At 37.3% G+C, this 18835-nt stretch overlaps 1 protein-coding gene across 7 annotated transcripts in view; it reads left to right on the forward strand.

The window, feature by feature from the left end:
• Positions 1-18835, forward strand: part of FRRS1 (ferric chelate reductase 1) — a 99107-nt gene that overhangs the window by 59962 nt on the left and 20310 nt on the right. For all 7 annotated transcript variants that reach the window (XM_082452146.1, XM_082452147.1, XM_082452144.1 and 4 more), the window contains 7 exons: positions 2700-2895; positions 3901-4037; positions 5103-5197; positions 6799-6946; positions 10042-10224; positions 16288-16386; positions 17545-17692. In XM_082452146.1, the coding sequence (XP_082308272.1) occupies positions 2700-2895; positions 3901-4037; positions 5103-5197; positions 6799-6946; positions 10042-10224; positions 16288-16386; positions 17545-17692 (1006 nt within the window). The remainder of the gene's footprint in view (positions 1-2699; positions 2896-3900; positions 4038-5102; positions 5198-6798; positions 6947-10041; positions 10225-16287; positions 16387-17544; positions 17693-18835) is intronic.

Here is an 18835-nt window from a genome sequence, read left to right on the forward strand (position 1 = left end):
GCATGGTAAAGGCAGTCGTTATACCTTTTTACTAAGTGCCTGTCTTTCAGGCAAGAAAGAAAACTGTATAAATCTCATGAGGTTTGGTAATATTTCAGTTAGAGAATCAGGATAACCTCTCTTTTAACCTTTTAAACTAATAGGTCTGTCTTTGTCCTAGGATGACAAAATGCAAGTTATGATATCTTTTCTTTTATTTCTCTATATTACACTCATGGTAGAATGTGAATATTAAAAACCTGTAAAAATCATACAAAATTGGTGGGAGTTTTTCCAGTGCTTGAAGAATGATCTCGTAATATAATAGCTCATTATCCACATTCCATAATTTTAGCTTAAATGTTTCCACGTATAACTCTTTATTCCTTTTCATAACTATGCAATCTGTTGGCATAGATTGCCTAGTGAATTAATGTATTCATTTGAAAAAGCTTCCTTAAATCATTAACTGGGAAACCATCATTGGCCATTGTTATGAAAATAGAACTTTACCTTGAGTGGTCGGTATCTGACTAAGGATAAAGAAATTGCTGTTGTCTACTTCTCTCGCTGACCTTGTTTGTTATATTTTTCTAATGAATGACAGGTAGTGGTGTCTTTTTCACTTCCCTTTCCCATCTTATACTTCATGCTCTAATAATTCCCAGTATGCTTTTCCACTTTGCTTTATCCTAAAATCATAATGTTAGTATTGCCCTGAATTTATTCCAGTTCATCTGTTATATTTTGCAAATGAAGAAACTGAGACAGAGATTAAGTGACCTGATTGATGTTATTCAGCTACTTAACGCATAGCAGAGACTAGAAATAAAGTCTTGTTTCCACTTTCACCTGGCGGGAAGTCAGTGCCAAATAAGTATTTGTTAAACCAAACTAACACTTCCCACTGTACCATTCTTTAAGTGAGGCACATTTCTGCATTTAATTTTCATAATAACTTGGCCAAGGTCACATGGTTAAAATAATGACCTTGATCCTCTCCAGTAAACCTTGTATGGTCCTAAAATCAGGTCTGGCCCTAACGAAAGGACCTGATAGCCATGTTCGAACAGAAGATTTTCTATTGCTCCATTCTTTAGCAGTTATTTTCTTAAATATTGTTTCCTATAGTAATTAACTATTTTCAGGGTTATGCTTTTCCTCTGAGTCTACAGAGAAATCTTGTGCTGCTCTTATGATATAGAATTTTTCAGAAGCTCTTGATTGGTTCATTTGTTCCTTTTGCTTATCTTTAAATGAGAAGAATTCTATCTAGCATCAATGTTTGATAAAAGATAGGGGTATAGATTTGGACCCAAAGCTATCTACTTGGTAGCTACTGGTGTAATGTGCAGGGCTGGTTAAAGAGTATAGCTCCAGCACAATTGCTGGTGTCTAGCAGGAATTTCTATAGTTTAGCTCTGGTCCAATGTGGGGTTTATAATTTACATGACTATAAAAGGATAATTTGTTCTAGTGATTCTAAGGGTGCTTTTATTTTTGTCTATGACCATGTATAGAAAACTCCCATTTCTGTGGAGAATGAACTGCCTCTTGAGCTCTTCCCGTCTGCAGCCTGTTCACCGTGTGGACTTTACTGCCATATAACATGTCCCTGCCCATCTACCTCTAGCCTTGTTAAATACTATGATTTGCAGGTTCTGCATATATACACAAAGTGAGCTAGACAAGGGTGGGACTGGTTTTCTGTTAGGCAGATGGTAAGAGGCAGATAAACTGGATGAGAGAAGAAAATTGCCTGGGTTAACAGTCATGTTTCTTAATTCAGAAGTATTTGGGCTATAGGTAATAGAAATACTGTCTCTTGCAATTGGTTGTTAGCCTCAGTTTTCAGTGTTGCAAATTAAATTGTCACCATGACTAGTTTAATGGGAAGTTGGGAGAAATCATATCAGAGATTTATTCAGGTGATGATATTTAAATCCAGAAGAAACATTTCTTATTTGTTCTTTAAGTTTTCTAGGATGAAGTGGAGCAAAACCTTTTGCTTTTATTGGATTATTTTATTATTTCCCAATCATGCTAATGAAAGCTAACATTTATTATCTTCCTTGTCAGACTTTTGGCTGTATCTAAATTTTATTAAAACAGTTTTGAAAGGAGGGTTTTCTGTTTCCTTATTTTTCAGGTAAGGAATGAGACTTAAGTGACTTGCTTAAAGTTTCACAGTTGGTAATTGGTAGAGCTGAGATTCAAATCCAGGGCAAACTTCACATATCACATTTTTTTTTTTAATTATTTGCTTTATTTTTTTTTTTTAAATTAATTAATTTATTTATTTATGGCTGTGTTGGGTCTTCATTTCTGTGCAAGGGCTTTCTCCAGTTGCGGCGAGTGGGGGCCACTCTTCATCGCGGTGCGCGGGCCTCTCACTATCGCGGCCTCTCTTGTTGCGGAGCACAGGCTCCAGACGCGCAGGCTCAGCATTGTGGCTCACGGGCCTAGTCACTCCTCGGCATGTGGGATCTTCCCAGACCAGGGCTCGAACCCGTGTCCCCTGCATTAGCAGGCAGATTCTCAACCACTGCGCCACCAGGGAAGCCCCCACATATCACATTCTTTATAGTACATACTTTTGAGAATGTGGTTAACTGACTATTGGAAGTAAATAGTTGTCTAGAACTTACTATCCTGTGATGTGAAAGCATTTATATTTTAATTACTTTTGAAAATAATGTGCTTTTAATCTTCTTTTTGAGATGGCAGTTCCTGGATTCACCCTTGGTGCCTTCATACTTCTGTTGCTCGTTAGTTCTGTGGCTAATTATCCCAATGGAAAGGTAACGAAGTCATGCCGTGGAATGATTCCTAAGCATGGTCAAACTCCACAGTCTGATCCTGCTTGCCACATCTCAGTGAGTCAGATGACATTCAGGCCAGGAGATCAGATCAAAGGTACTGTGCTGGTATTAACTATTTACATTTTGAATTTCACTTTTTTACTGTATATTGAATCTTTATTACTGTTGGATTTATACAGTTTCATTTAATCTGTTCATCTGCTTTTATAAGATACCATGATCTTATACTTCTCATTTTTGTGTTTAACTACTACAGATGACTATATTACTTAAGTAGTATATTTACTACCCATTCAGAATAGGTGTTTTTTTTTTTTGGACACACCACACGGCCTGCGGGGTCTTAGTTCCCCGACCAGCGATGAACCTGGCCCTGGCAGTGAAAGCACCAAGTCTAACCACTGGACTGCCAGGAAATTCCCCAGAATAGGTTTTAAAATATGTTTTTGTCATTATTTAATATATCTTCATTAACAGTACTATTTACTCAATAGAAATACATAAAATAAAGCTTATTTTATCTGGGTTAAGATGTTAAACCCGTATCCTTCTTGACATAGTATAATCTCTTGTGTTTCCTTAATTCTGGCAAAAGGTAGGCTGAAACTTAATAGTCTATTAAGAATGTATCTATAACAGCATTTTACAAATTCTATTTTCTGCAACTTTAGAAGTGCAGAATATTAATAGATACGCTCTAGCAAAAAGGATATATGGAAAAATAAATTTGGAACACTCTGTTATATATATTTCTTAGAGTTTCATACTGCACAGAAGAATGTTAAAGGGCCTGAGACGTTTGCAGTAAAGGCAGAAGTATTTACTTTCAACCAGCATTTTTCAAACTACTTTGGCCCCATGGACCACACTCTGACCATAACCTACCTTTTCTTCCCTGTGGAATGGCTATTACATCTCATGGAATAATGTCCTGTGGAACACGGTTTAGAATTTCTTTGACTATAGGATGATTTCTACTGTTTTCTCTCCTAGAGTAGCTTTCTATATATACACCCGATTTGATGACGTGCCTCCTTTAAACAGTTTTTTTGGGGGGATGTTGCTAAACTTTTAACTTATCTTTTTGTTTGTTTCTCAGTTACTTTGTCAGGGCCACCATTTAAAGGCTTTCTCTTAGAAGCACGTGATGCTGAGAATTTGAGTGGCCCTCCTATTGGCTCCTTCACATTGATTGACAGTCAGGTGTCACAGCTTCTGACCTGTGAAGATATACAGGTTTGTGTTTAGTTTGAAACTGATTTCTGTCAGTTTCCATGGGTCTTTTCACTACAAGATGGTGTTTGCAAGATAAACAAATGACATTACCCATGCATTGCAGACATCTGAGTACATTCATATTGATCAAACTTTCCCCCTAATTTTTCTACTGGCAACATATTTTTATACAACATCCTAGAAAAGGTAGGGTTGTAGCTTGAAGAGTTTATGGCTTTTGATATTTTATATAGTATTGACTCTTACTATATTGAATTTCGAAGGATGTTGATATTGAAGATAGAGTTCTAGAGTGGAACAGAGGTCTAATTTTTGTAATTAATTAATTTAATGAACATTTATTATACCAGGAACTTTCCTGCATGGGATATGGTGATGAACAGGACTTGTTCTTTGAAGAGCTCATAGCCTTACACATAAGTAAAGCATATGGACATATGCTATATGGCAATAAGTAGAATGTATGGCTATAGGACAGACACATAAGTGGAATAGTATGATGATTTAGATTAGAACCCTACACAGGGTGGGTGAGAAGCATAGCAGAGGTGCCACACACAGGCTGGAGGGAATTGAGAGAGAGGAGATGATCTCAGCTAGACCTCAAAGAATGAGTAGGAATTTGCCAGGTGAATGAATGTGGGAAACAAGATTGTTCAAGAGAAAGGAATTACTAAAATATAATATTGCATATTTGGAGGCAGGAATTTTTTTCTTTTGATGAATTTTCTGCATTCTGTTTGCATCTATTAATAAAAAAAGAAACTTACAGTATAAATGAAATAATGAGCAGGCTTTATATAGCATCAACACACCCAGTATTCATAACTCTCTTCAGTTCTTAAATTTCTGCTGACTCTAGTTTATTCATAGAGCCGGCTGCTAATTTGGTGTCAATCAATCAACCTGTATTTATTGAGCACCTGAGTCCCTGTTCTAAATAAAATAGTCTTTACCACAATGCCAAGGTCATGCAATGATAAATTACTTTGCAAAATGGCTGTAGTTCCAGCTATGTTGAGCTACTGAGTGTCTGAATGGTAGTTCTTTTCCATTTTATTTCAGGGATCAGCTGTGAGTCATACAAGTCCATCCAAAAAAACAGAAATTAAAGTCTATTGGAATGCTCCAAGCAGTGCCCCAAATCACATAAAGTTTCTGTGAGTAGAAGAGTTTACAGCTCTGTAACTAGTATAATTGAAATAATGATAGTCTGTATCTTTTTTTATACCTATTGGACATTCACCTGTATGGCAGAGGTGTGGTGTAGTAATGACACCACCTTACTGATGTAAGTGGCTGTTTTGCTTTTTTGTTTGTTTTTTTTTTTCAGCATATATACTGAGCACTTAGCATGGGACCAAGGACCTAACAGACACTTAATAGACATTTGTTGAGTGAATGAAGTGTTGTAGTGCCTTCACAGTAATAAGAGCCATCAATTAATACTTGAGTCTATATGGTGTATGGACTAATACTTTTTTTTAGATTTGTTCCTGTACTAGTATGAGAATATGAAAAAAAGCAGTCCTGAAATTTGGATGACTTTTTTTTTTGCAGTGTCACAACTTGCAGATTAGATTGTCAAAAAAGTAAGATCATGTGTGCTCCTCAGAATTATGAAATTCAGTAGAATTAGAATAGTACTTCTCTCTTAATCTTACATGCAAGGGGGAAATGGAGTGTCATAAAGCCATATAATGATTCCTGAGTGGTGTTATAGACATATATTTTAAAGGGAGAATTGCTCTCCTGGCCTGTCTCTATTTTCTGCTTCACTTTGTGCACAGGTCACCGGCACACAGTAATGCAGCTTTGCACCTGTGTGTTGAGTGGAATGTGAGAAAGGGGATATGACCCCAGTAAGAACTGATAGTTTCTTATGCAGCCTCTATATAGCTTTTTGCTGTAGCTGCCTGTTACACATGGCTTTTGGAATAATTTGAATGACCACTATGAAAAGTGTGGTAGTAGTATGTTCTGTAATGTCAGGAGTAGAAATCTGTGCACTTTAGTCCCGGGGTCTGACATTCCTGGTTGCTGTGAATATGCCCAAAGAACAGACAAGTAAGAGAAGAGAGAGAGAGAGAGTAACTAAAATTCATTTGGTGATGAAGTGGAAGAGAGTCATTAGAGATTTTCCTCACACGAAATTCTGTCAGGTATTACAGGCATCCTTGTTTTATTGTACTTTGCTTTATTTGGCTTCACAGGTATTGTGTCTTTTTACAAATTGATTTGTGGCAACCCTGCACTGAGTGGGTCTATGGGCACCATTTTTCCAACAGCTTTTGCTCACCTTGTGTCTCTGTGCCACAGTTTGGTAATTGTTGTAATATTTCAAACTTTTTCATCATTATTATATTTGTTATGGTGATCTGTGATCAGTGATCTTTGATGTTACTACTATAATTTGCTGAAGGCTCAGATGATTGTTAGTAGTTTTTAGCAATAAGGTATTTTAAAATTAAGGTATATTCATTGTTTTTTTTTTAGATATAGTGCTATTGCACACTTAGTAGACTACAGTATAGTGTAAACATAACTTTTATATGCACTGGGAAACCCCCAAGTTCTGTTACTCACTTTATTGTGATATTCGCTTTATTGTGGTGGTCTGGAACCGAACCTGCACTATCTCCAAGGTATACCTGTATTAAGTGGTATGTCCCTAGTTCATTACTTTTTTTTTTCGATTTGATTATGATGGGCCACAATCATGGTTCTGTCTAATCTCACTCTCGCTGGTACTGCATTTCAGAGCCACAGTTGTTGAGAAGTACAAAATCTACTGGGTGAAGATTCCTGGTCCTATAATTTCACAACCAAACGTCCTTCCTTTTACAACACCTAAAGCTACAATAGCACCTATGCCAACATTACCTCCAGTCTCCCATTTAACCAAATCAGTAAGTAACATTTTTATGGTTTCACCAAATGCAATCTAAAGGAACAGCTTCCTTAGAAATTGTGGTTCTGTGCTTAGGAACGTGTGTAGAGAAGTAGCTGTCCTGGGTTGTGGTAGCAAGTTTTTGAATTCCCTTCAGGAAATCAGGAGGAAGTCTTCATTGTAACATTATGATTTATAGGTTAGAATAAGAGGAGTGTAAGACCCTGCATGTTCAAAGTGTGGTTATGACATTCACATGTAGTCTATACTAGTGGTGGATATGTTTTCATTTGAAAGTAAATCTGAAGCAGCAGCTTTCTTCCATTCTTTTTTTTTTTTTTTTTTTAAAAAAAGACACAGCCAAATATCACACATGGAGAGGGAACTTAAAGCTTAAGCTAAGTTTAGACAAGATTTGGAGGAGAATCTTGACATGGTGATATAACTCTTCGATCTTATTTCATTAAGGCCAATGAGTACTGGGGAATTCTGTGTGTTGAACCACAGAAACTCTTTTGCAAGCTCATCAGCTAGAACTCCATTTAAGCCCTCTGATTCAAAAGAATTACCGTTAAAAAACATATCTTAGAAAGGGTGATGCATATTAGAAACATTAGAAAGGTTTTACTGAAAGCAATTCTGATAAATTGTACTTATCAATTCAGAAGTAAATATAATGAAAAATGTCTTAAAGTAGGTTATTACAGTTGCAAGAACAAATTTGGGCCTGAATCCTGATTTGTCTAATTTCTGTTTGACTTTGGAAAAATTACTTAATTCCTAAAGTCTCAGTTTCTTCACCTGTAAAATGAGAAATAATATCTAGCTCTTACATAGTATTACTATGAGAACTAAACATTGGAATGAATATAAGGTTTCTAAGGGCTTTGTACTTAATAGATATTCAGTAAATATTAGTTCATTTTTTTCTCTTCCTTCCCTTTCTTGTCTTTTTATAACTCTTTTTTTCCTCATACTAAATAAAGCTCTTGCGCTCCTATACAGTGTCTCATTTTGTTTTCCTTCTTTTCTACATTATGCAGTATATGATGAGCCATTTGATTACATTATTATGAACTTTGGTTTGACCAAACAATTCGATCTATTATTTGCGCTAGTTCTCAGTTTATTTAGTGTTAATGTTTATTTATTTAAAGGCTGCTTTAGGGGAGTCCACAGTCAGTTTGGACCTGAGCTTCCCAGTAGGAATCTGTTGACAGGATTATTATCTTTCCATAAATTCATATGAAAGGCTTTAGCGCTTGTTGGAGCTTTTGATTGTATCTCTGCACCAAGTTTATAATCTCTAATTATAGAGAGGTTCATTCAGAGTCACAGGATGATGGCATTTGTAGAGAACTAGGAGAGACCTCAGGGTCACTGCTGCATAGTTAGGTAAAGAGACCCTGAGAGAATAGGTTCTTTAGCAAACGTGATGGAGTAAAGGGGAGAGCAGAGATCAAAACCCATGGTTCCTAGCTCCTCGTGGCTTGTTCTCTCCACTCTACTAGGATTTCTCTTTAAGTCCCTGTGAAATAATAAGGAAAAAAATAAAACAGCCTCTGCCTGGTTTCTGTTAATATTTGACCTTGACCCCAGTTCCTGATACAGAGCTGCTAAATCCCTTGGAATTTCCTGGATGATGGGAGCATCTTTTGTTCTAATGAGGTGACTCTTGGTGGGCTCCTGTATGGGGGCTGGTCACCAAAAAGACCAAGCCATGATTAGAAGCTTGCAGCTTTCAGGCCCCCTCCCCCCATTCTCCAGAAAAAGGAGAGAGGCTGATTGAGCTAAAAATCCATCATGTCCACGTGATGGAGCCTCCATAAAGATTCCAGAAATATGGGTTTCAGAGAGCTCCTGGGTCCTGACCACGTGGAGGTGCTGGGAAGGTGGTGACTCAGAAGTTCTGTGCCCCTTCCTACATACCTTGCTTTACGCATCTCTTCCATCTGGCTGTTCCTGGGTTGTTATCTTTTTATCAACATAATAAACTGGTAATCTACTAAGTAAACTATTTTCCTGAGTTCTGTGAGCCATCTTAGTAAATTATCCAACTTGAGGATTAGGTGCTGGAAACCTCCAATATATGGCCGACCATTCAGAAGTACAGGTGACAACCTGGGGCTTGTGATTGGTATCTGAAGTGGGTGCAGTCCTGTGGGACTGAGCCCTTCACTTGTGGGATCTGACACTAACTTCAGGTAGACAGTGTCAGAACAGAATTGAATTGTAGGACACACAGCTGGATGTCTCCAAAGAATTGCAGAATTGCTTAGTGTGGGAAATAGCTGCACCCACTTGGTGGCCAGAAGTATTGGTAGAGTGGAAGAAGAAATGAGAGTTTTTCTGTACAGTTCCCATTAAATCTAGTTACTTAAAGTAATGTTTAGCTCTCTTCTGAAATGTCGTGTCACAGCTCATTCTAACACAAGATAACTGCCTGTTTGCCCTGTCAGATTGTAGAGCTGACATTTTTCAATACTCTTTCTTATTTGCCACACCAAGAAGCTCTGAATTAAATCATTGTAGATTATTTTTGTTTCTCCCCCACTAAATTGTTCTTACTATTATTTGGAGCGGTGGTATATATAGGAGTAACCATTTTTTCTTACATTATCTTAATGTCAAATTTGAACCTGAATTCTAGAAGCAGAGTCCGGGATCTAAATATAAAACTTGCTAAGGGTTTGTTTGTTTGCTTTTAAAAATTCCATCTCTGAAAACTAGAGGATACCCTTTAGGCAAGAATGTCAATGTGGACTTAAATATTCCCTAAGAAATTCTCAAAATTTACCAGAAACTTTGCTCCAGAACATAATTAACATGAAGTATTTTGTGTATTAAAGGGATTTTAATACTCATGCATAATTACAGTCCAATTAATGTTGTGTCTTCTAAAGTTTAATTAAAATTAATTAAGTTTAAAAGTTCACAACCTAACTACTGCTTTGATAATTTCTAATTTGGGATGTGTCTTTGTTCCCTTGTTTGAATCCTTATTATGAAAACGTATTCTTATTAAAACCCATACTTCAAAGTAGTAGCTCTTCTGTCATTGGAAATGAACTGCCTGTTTGATAATTGACTTTTTTCCCCCTGTCATTTTTCTAGTTCAATGCTTCAGATTGTGGGAACAAGAAGTTCTGTATTAGGAGTCCTTTGAACTGTGACCCAGAGAAGGAGCTTGCCTGTGTCTTCTTATCCTTCACACGAGATGCCAAGTCAGTGATGGTTGAAATGAGCGGTCCCAGTAAAGGCTATTTATCCTTTGCATTTTCTCACGACCGATGGATGGTTTGTACCTCTCACTTACATAAGTGGTAATGAAAGGAGAGTCACTGGGGTGAGCTCTCATCCATAGCAGTTTAGCTGTTTGTTCCAGAGTCAAATTATCATACTTAAGGGAGGAATGGGAAGGGAGGGCAGAGAAACTAACTTAGATTCTAAGTTAAGCAGCTTTGAGTTGGGCAATTACATACCTCTAAGAACAAGGCTGTCCTGAGGAAAGTTAGGACATTAGGAAAGTTAGTTGTATTTCCAGTGGATTTGCCACTTTATCTGTCTACCTCTGTCTGTCTATCTCTGTGATAAACAGGAAGTGCAGTTAAGAAAAAGTTGCTCTGCATAAAATCTCATGTTGTTTGTGATGCTTTTCAACTCCTAGTTTTCTCCAGCAACTACAGCATGGGTTGCTGCTCTTCTTGCCCCCCGTCATCGGCACATTTCCCAAACAGAAAATTAAACCTGGCATGTCCAGGCATAAATGGGTTCTTTACCAGGTCTACAGAAGGCAGCATTTATTTTCACCTGATTCTCCCTCTCCTTGGGTAGTGCTGAATGGATTAAAAGATTCTGTAGGTGACAGCCTTGTGGTGTGGTGTGGAAGAGCAGAGTTCTGCATTAGCATTCTGATTTCCCAGGGAGAGGGAAGAAGGGTATAAAGGCCAGGACATGTGTCAGTCCTGTTCCAGCAGAGCTGGCTGTAGAGGGGGAGGGCTACAAATGGAGAAGGCTTTTTACTTCCACATTAACAAATGCAAGGCATCTTTTCTTGAGAGTTTTCTTCCTGTCAGGTTTTAAACTTAACATCACTTTTTAAGGAAATCATTATTTCAAAAAAAGAGAAAAGGAACTCTGAGAATCTATGATAGAAGAACAAATATTTTCCTTCAAAGCGCACTCTAATCACGGTGATCCTTGTTACGCTGGCTGCAAATATTACAGGAAGCCAGGTGTAACTTTTTTAGGGGGATGTCATTGCAATATACGATATGACCTGTATATTTTACTGTATAGTTCCAGAATGCACTCATTATCTTTTTTCATTCAATAAAGGGTATACCTTAAACCTATGAGATAGAAGACATGTCATCGGCTTCTAAAAAGAACATATAAATTATGACTCTTTCCTTTTTAAAGTTGCTTTTATGGGAAATTTTATACTTGTTCAAATGATGTTGCAATTGTTCAAAACATTTTGCCCATTTCCCTTTTGTAATTACCATTAGACCTACAGCATATCCTTTTGGGTATTCTCAATTCTGGCAAAAATGAACCTTATGCCTAAGGTGCATAAGGGGGCTGGGTTAAAAATAAAATGTGACTGTAAAGCAATAAGGAAAGTTGGTGGCTTGTTGTTGTGTGAATGGAACTGGCTCTGAAGGAAACTCTGAAGATGAATCCAACAAGGGTTAACAATGGTAGCCTTGTTGGAGTAAGTGTGTAGCTTCATTAAGGTGCATGTCTAAGGTAAGGTACACATTTAGATATGTGTTCTAGTCACTTCATTAAAAATATTCTAGTCACTTTGTAGCCAAACTTCATGCAAAAGTATACTAACACATTTCCTTTTCTGGTCACATAAAATCCGTCAGCCAGAGGAAAAGAAAAAGACAGTATTGTTGCAGTGAGTGTTGTGATGAGGAGCCTACAAGTAGACCAGTTATTTCTAAGTTGTAGGCATAGATGACACAAAAACCTTTATGTCTAATTCAAGATATATTTATCTTACTTAGAAATCTTATGTTTCTAGTATCGTACTCATCAACAATGTTTATGAAAAAGGCTTAATTATGCAGGTGCAGTTGATTTACAGAGAAAGCCTATTTGATGATTAAAATCATCTGTACGCCTGTTTGCCTAAATTGGGGGGAAAATAAATCATCGTCAAAAATATTTTTAAAGTGGTTGTTTCTATTTTTTTTAAATTTATTTATTTATTATTTATGGCTGTGTTGGGTCTTCGTTTCTGTGCGAGGGCTTTCTCTAGTTGCGGCAAGCGGGGGCCACTCTTCATCGCGGTGCGCGGGCCTCTCACTATCGCGGCCTCTCTTGTTGCAGAGCACGGGCTCCAGACGCGCAGGCTCAGTAATTGTGGCTCACGGACTTAGTCGCTCCGTGGCATATGGGATCTTCCCAGACCAGGGCTCGAACCTGTGTCCCCTGCATTGGCAGGCAGACTCTCAACCACTGTGCCACCAGGGAAGCCCAAAAGTGGTTGTTTCTATTTTTGATTGTTTTAAAATTTTTTGGATATTTTTATGACCTGCTATTTCTTATCAGTATGTAATGTAAATTTAAATACTGAAGGTATTTGATGTTCTGAATACTGACTAGATAACCTAAATTATACCTTTTTCAATTTGGTTTATAAATTAATGATAGCAGTTGTTTTGGTATTAGACCTCATCACTAAAATTGGTGAAAGTACAACTATCCATATTTTTGCTAACAGTGACTTGCTAATATCTGAATTTTAACTGAAATTCAAAGTATACACCTCTTCCTCATCTCAGATATTTTGCTATATGAGATAGAGTATTCAAGTATATACACTATATTAGCTTCCGTTCTCTGCCTTCCCCTGCCCAGTGTTGTCTTATTCTATACATAATTTCTCAACACTCAAATTCCAGAACGTTCCCAGTCCTGACCTCTCTTGTGTGTGTCCAGATTGGAATTTCCAGCTGCTGGGTGGTCTCTTCCAGCTGAGTGCTCTGGACAACACAGACCATCATCTGTAAAACTGAATTTATTATCTACCCTCCTGCTGTCCTTTTGTGTTTCCCATTCTTGATGATCAACAACAATAGTAAAAAAGCAACTACTATTATCGATTTCTTGCTTCTTTTCAGACACTGTCTGGGGCTATTTATGGACTATCTCATTCATTGCTGCCACCATCTTCTCTGGTGTTCAAGGAAACTTCGTTTGTGATTTAGATTCTTCTTTTTTATTTACCTTTCAGGTGCTTTTTTCTCTCACCCACCCCAACTTTTTGTTCTGAAAAGCTTTAAACATTCATGAAAGTTGAGAGACTAGTACAATGAACACCAGTAAGCCCTTCACCTACATTTGTTGTTTTTTCTCTCTCTCTCTCCCTCTCTCTCTCTCCGTGTGTGTATGTGTAGATTGACTTATTCTCTGTATATTAACACACATTGTTTTCCCCTGAACTATTTGAAAATTAAGTTGCAGATATCATGACATTTTAAGTCTAGTTTGCAGCATGTGTTTCCTAAGAAGGATATTCTCCTACAATTATCTATAAGATCACTATCACAATATATAATATAATAATTTTATGCAATAGAGCCTATATTCAAATTTCCCCAATTATCCCAGTAAAGTCATATGTATATTTTTAAAATTTCTGATACGGACTAATCAGTTACCACTCAATGCATTTTATTATCTCTTTAATCTCCTTTACTTTAGAATGGTTACCCTACCTTTTTTCTTTTAGGCCAGTTGTTTTGTAGAATGTCCTACAATTTTTACAATAGACTCAGGTTAATGTGGTTTTTTACTACATTTGAGGTAATCTCAGTCCTAGCCCCAAAAGCCTTTAGTAGTTAAGGTGAACCTTTAGTAGTTATAGGAAAATGTTTTTTTCTTTAGCATAGTTTCAAAACTCTTCAAAGTCCATTTCTGGCCTTACCCTGTATATGTTTTAGCTCACAAAACTACCTGTTTCCTAAAGTTTCCCTATATTTTTTATATTTCTGTATCTTTGGTTCTAGAAGTTCCTCAGTTTGAAAAACGTTTCCCTTAATCACAGCTCTACCTTATCCACATATATTTTTTATTCTCTAAGGCCTAGTTAATGCTATCTTTTCTGATAAGCCTTTTCAATCTTTTGGCCCTACCTAATTTGTCTTTCCATAGCACTGTGTTTAAATCTCTGTTTTATCATATTTCATGTACTATTTTAACTGTCTCCTCTCTTAAAACATACTCTTTGATTGTAAGAACTATGTTGTCATCTTTATTTCCTCCACATGATATTTTCTCATAGAGTGCATTCTAAATGCTGGAATGAGAGGAACAAACGAGGGTAAGAGGTTCTGTCCAATTCAGGGATTTGGTTGAAGCTCCTCATGTGTGTCCTTCCATGCTCCAAATCTGGGGTTTCTACAGCTGCCTGGAGCCTAAGGTTGTCGTAGCACCTTCTCTCACCCTCATTGTAGAGTAGTGAGAATGGAGAGTTACCTCTTCTCCATCCCCGTCATCCTCTCCAGTATTTGGGAGGTCTGCCTTAATGACTCAGTTGACTTCTCATCATCAGTTTGCCTCAAAATCAACCATTCTATTAAATTTTGTTTTAAATAACAAGAAAATTCCTATACCTCATTGATGATAAACATTCTAGAAAACACACATTGTTTGTTTAAATCAGAGATCAGCCAACTCTTTCTGCAGAGGTCCAGATAGCAACCACTTCGGAATTTGTGGGCCATATGGTCTCTGTTGCAGCTACTCAGTTCTGGTGTGATAGCGCTAAAGCAGCTGTAGATTATCCATAAGTTGGTGGCTGTATTCCAATAAAACTTTATTTATAAACACTGAAATTTGGATTTAATATATTTTTACTTGTCATGAAATATTATTCTTTTAATTAAAAAAAAAACCATTTAGATGTGTAAGCACCATCCTCAGCCTGTGGCCTGTACCAAAACAGGCATCAGGCTGAAGTTGGTCTGTGAGCTGTAGTATGTAGCAGTTTAAATTATGACGACTACGAGTTTCTTATCTTGAGTTGCACTAATTCTGATTTGAATATAAGATGTGTAACAGGGAATAATTTCTTTGCTAAGGTTATGTACTTGAGAGTTAAAACTGGAACTTTTAAGAATAAATTTAGAACATGTTAGAATATCATATTGGTATTCATAGCAAAATTTAAATCATAACTGGTTGGTCTTGGATCTTGTTTAAGGAGTTTAGTGACTAAAGCACATAAAAGACCTTGTTAGATAGTTTATGAAGAGCAATTTAGAATAGATGAAAGAACAAAAGCTATACACAAGAATTTAAAATCCAGATTATTCTTTTGTACTGTGACTTAAATGTGCTTTAAAGATGCAGTCTGCCCTCCGATAGTCACTTTAAATAAGATTTAATTTTTAGAGCTAAGGAATGTTGGGGATTAAAGGATAGATAAGAATTAGACTGACAAAGAATGCCCCCTTGAGCTCAGATATTGTGGTCTCAATATGCAATAGTAAATCTATTAAGTGTGTACAATATTAGCAATATTTGATTATAGTATCTTACATCTTAAAAGTCACCCCCCAGAATCCAATATAACGCAGTGCACTTACAGTTATGAAAACTGTAGGACACATTTACTTACAAATAAATATCCAGAGCAATGTTTATGAAAAGTTCAGTGAAAAAGGTAACAAAACTTTATATTTTCCCATTTGGGGTGAAAAATAGGTTATAAATACAAATAGGTTTGGATGAATATATACAAAAGCATTAACAGCGGTGTTCAATTGGTGATGGGTTATGGGCATATAACCATGTTATATGTCTGTTTTAATACACTGAAATTGTATTGCTTTTGCATGATAACAATCATTTTTAATTAATTTATCAGACAGCCAATTCTTTAGAATTTGCGGTATCATTTTAAGATTGAGTCAGTAAATTATGTTTTAAAAGCATCAAATACTATTTGATAACATTACGGACTTTTTTTTTTTTTTTTGGATGCGTTGAGTCCTCGTTGTGGCTCGAAGACTCCTCTCTCTAGTTGCAGCGTGTGGGCTTCTCTCTAGTTATGGCATGAGGGTTTTCTTTCTCTAGTTGTGGCACGCGGGCTCCAGAGCACGTGGGCTCTGGCATGCAGGCTCTCTTGTTGAGGCACACAAGTTCAGTAGTTGTGGCGCACAGGCTTAGTTGCCCTGTGGCATGTGAGATCTTAGTTCCCTGACGAGGGATTGAACCCGCATCCCCTGCATTGGAAGCCGGATTCTTTACCGCTGGACCGCCAGGGAAGCCCCAGGGACTTTTTTTTTTTAAAGAAACTAAATTCACTTGAACTTTTTCTCATTTGCAATTGTTTTTCAGGGTGATGATGATGCTTATGTGTGTATTCTTGAAGATCAGACTGTGCACATACAACCTTCCCATCTGACAGGGCGAAGTCACCCTGTAATGGACTCAAGGGTAGGTGTGAAAATTCTGAGAATTTCCATCTGGCTGGTCCACCTTCTGGCTATGTGCTGACAGTGACATGGCTATGCTGCAAGATAGCTTCCAAACCTGCAGTTAGCAGCAGGGGCCTGGCAGCAGGGTTCCTCTCTTATTATAATCTGGGAGAAGCCTTTCTGTGTTTTATTTTTAACATATATATATGTAAATTGTATATATTTAAGGTATACAACATGATGTTTTGATATCCTTCTACATAGTGAAATGATTACTAGAGTCAAGCTAATAAATGTATCCATTGCCTCACATAGTTACTTTTTCTTTGTGATAAGAGCACCTGAAATCTACTCTCTTAGCAAATTTCCAGTATATAGTACAGTATTAACTACAGATGCCGTACCCCTTTTCTATGCTTTAGAAAGCATAAGAAAAGTTTCTCTTTGAGGAAAAGATGAATTCTTGCTTGTGTTACTTAAATCCTTTTTTTAATGCATCTTACAAAAAATATTTTATGGTTTATTAAGAGGGTCAAAGCATCAGCCCCTTTTCAAAAACTTACAGACAGATTTTTAGAGGCTTGTGTAAGTGACACAGAATTTCTTGATTGGTGAGAAAGAGGCGCACATATGGAAGGTACTGGTTCAGTGCCTTGGGCAATTGTCTTAAGTGCCCGTTGTAGGCACCTGTGCCAAAGATGGCCTATTTCTGGTAGAGAAGTGTCATTTTCACATGGCAACTGACAAGCAAATGAGCTCTGATGGAGCAGTAGCTATCATCTAATGACATGTTATGTTCTCTGCATAGCTTTCTCGTGGGGTTGGAACTTCTCCCCAGTTGCATGTTGCATTTTGGCCACTAGAGTATTACTTGCTAAGTGTTTCTTCAGTGTTGTTGATTGTATATTAGTGGCCAGATGAAGTTAGTACATCTGCCAAAGTTTCTAGCCTAGGTAGTAAAAATACTATCTTTGCCAAGTGGGATAAAGACAAATAAACTGGGAGAATATGTTTCTTGTACTCTTCAAAGAGGAAGTGGGAAAACAATGACACTGCAGACAAAACATGCACAGGGGAACTTAGGGAAAGGAAATGGAACAGGTCAGGATTTTGATCATATCTTATTTTTAGCAAATCTTTGGAAAGTGCTGAGAAGACCCATTGTATGTGTTTGCAGGATCCTCTTGAGGATATGGCTTGGAGGTTGGCGGATGGTGTTATGCAGTGTTCTTTCAGAAGAAACATTACCCTTCCTGGGGTTAAGAATAGATTTGATCTAAATGCAAGTTACTACATATTTCTAGCAGATGGTGCAGCTGATGATGGTAAGTATATTGATAAAAAACTAACTTTTTAAGTTTTTTTTCGCTCACTTTATTCCTTTCCCTCCTTATTTGGAGAGACTATGGTAATTGCTCTTTTTTAAGGTATACATTTGTGGGTAAAGAGTTATTAAACCCTTTTCCATTTTTGCCTGACAATTTGACTTTGGTTGACCTCCTAGCTTTGTTCCCCTGGAAACTAGGTAAAGGTAGTGTTAATTGGGTTATAAGGCAACCTGCTTATGATAAAAGTGCTTTCTGGCTGGTAGACTGCATTTGGACCAGGAGTAACTGTAAATACCTAGTAAGAAGGCATGTCTTTGGGCTTCCCTGAGTGCAGTGACATTGGCAGATCCTTTGCAGGGATACTAGAAGCAGGACTTTGGGGTTATTGCAGGAGATATTGGCTCCTGTGGATGCCCTATCCAATACGAATCTCATCGCCTTGGACCTGAGCTTTCTCCAGGGAGGTGGAGAGGGGTAAAGAGAATAGCTCCTGGACAGCTGAGTAAGCTTTCACAGGACCTCCCTTTGAAAAAGAATGCCTCATGGTGTCCTGCAGGTGTGCTGTGTTTCCTGTCCCACATCCTTCTCAGTCAGTCTGATGCCAAGCGTAGCCTAAGGGAGTTTTATGAGTTTGAATGTTTAGTTTATACTTAAGACTGCCCTGGTAGGTACTGCAACACATATTAATAAGAATAATTAGATTTTGTTTAAGGTCTTGGCTAATGATATTCTGAAGAACTGCAGGAAATGCCAAGGTAGTGTAATATTTAGTGACTCATCTCCCTGGAGATAATACTACCCCCAAACTTTGAGCATATGGCCTACTTTGAAAATGGTGAAAAGCTGAGCATATAGAATGGAAGGATGGGGGTGAGGTAAAGGAGGAGGAGGAACAGAAATGTGGTACAGGCAGAATTGTGAAAAGCCTTGTGTATTCTATCATGTGGTTTATTTTTAACTGAAGTATAGTTGATTTACAATGTTGTGTTAGTTTCTGGTGTATAGCAAAGTGATTCAGATATAGGTATAGATATAGATATATATACTTTTTCAGATTCTTTTCCATTATAGTTTGTTACAAGATATTGAATATAGTTCCCTGTGCTATGCTGTAGGACCTTGTTGTTTATCTATTTTATA

Source organism: Balaenoptera physalus (assembly GCF_965194825.1).
Source record: "Balaenoptera physalus genome assembly, chromosome: 1".
NCBI classification, from domain to species: Eukaryota; Metazoa; Chordata; class Mammalia; order Artiodactyla; family Balaenopteridae; genus Balaenoptera; species Balaenoptera physalus.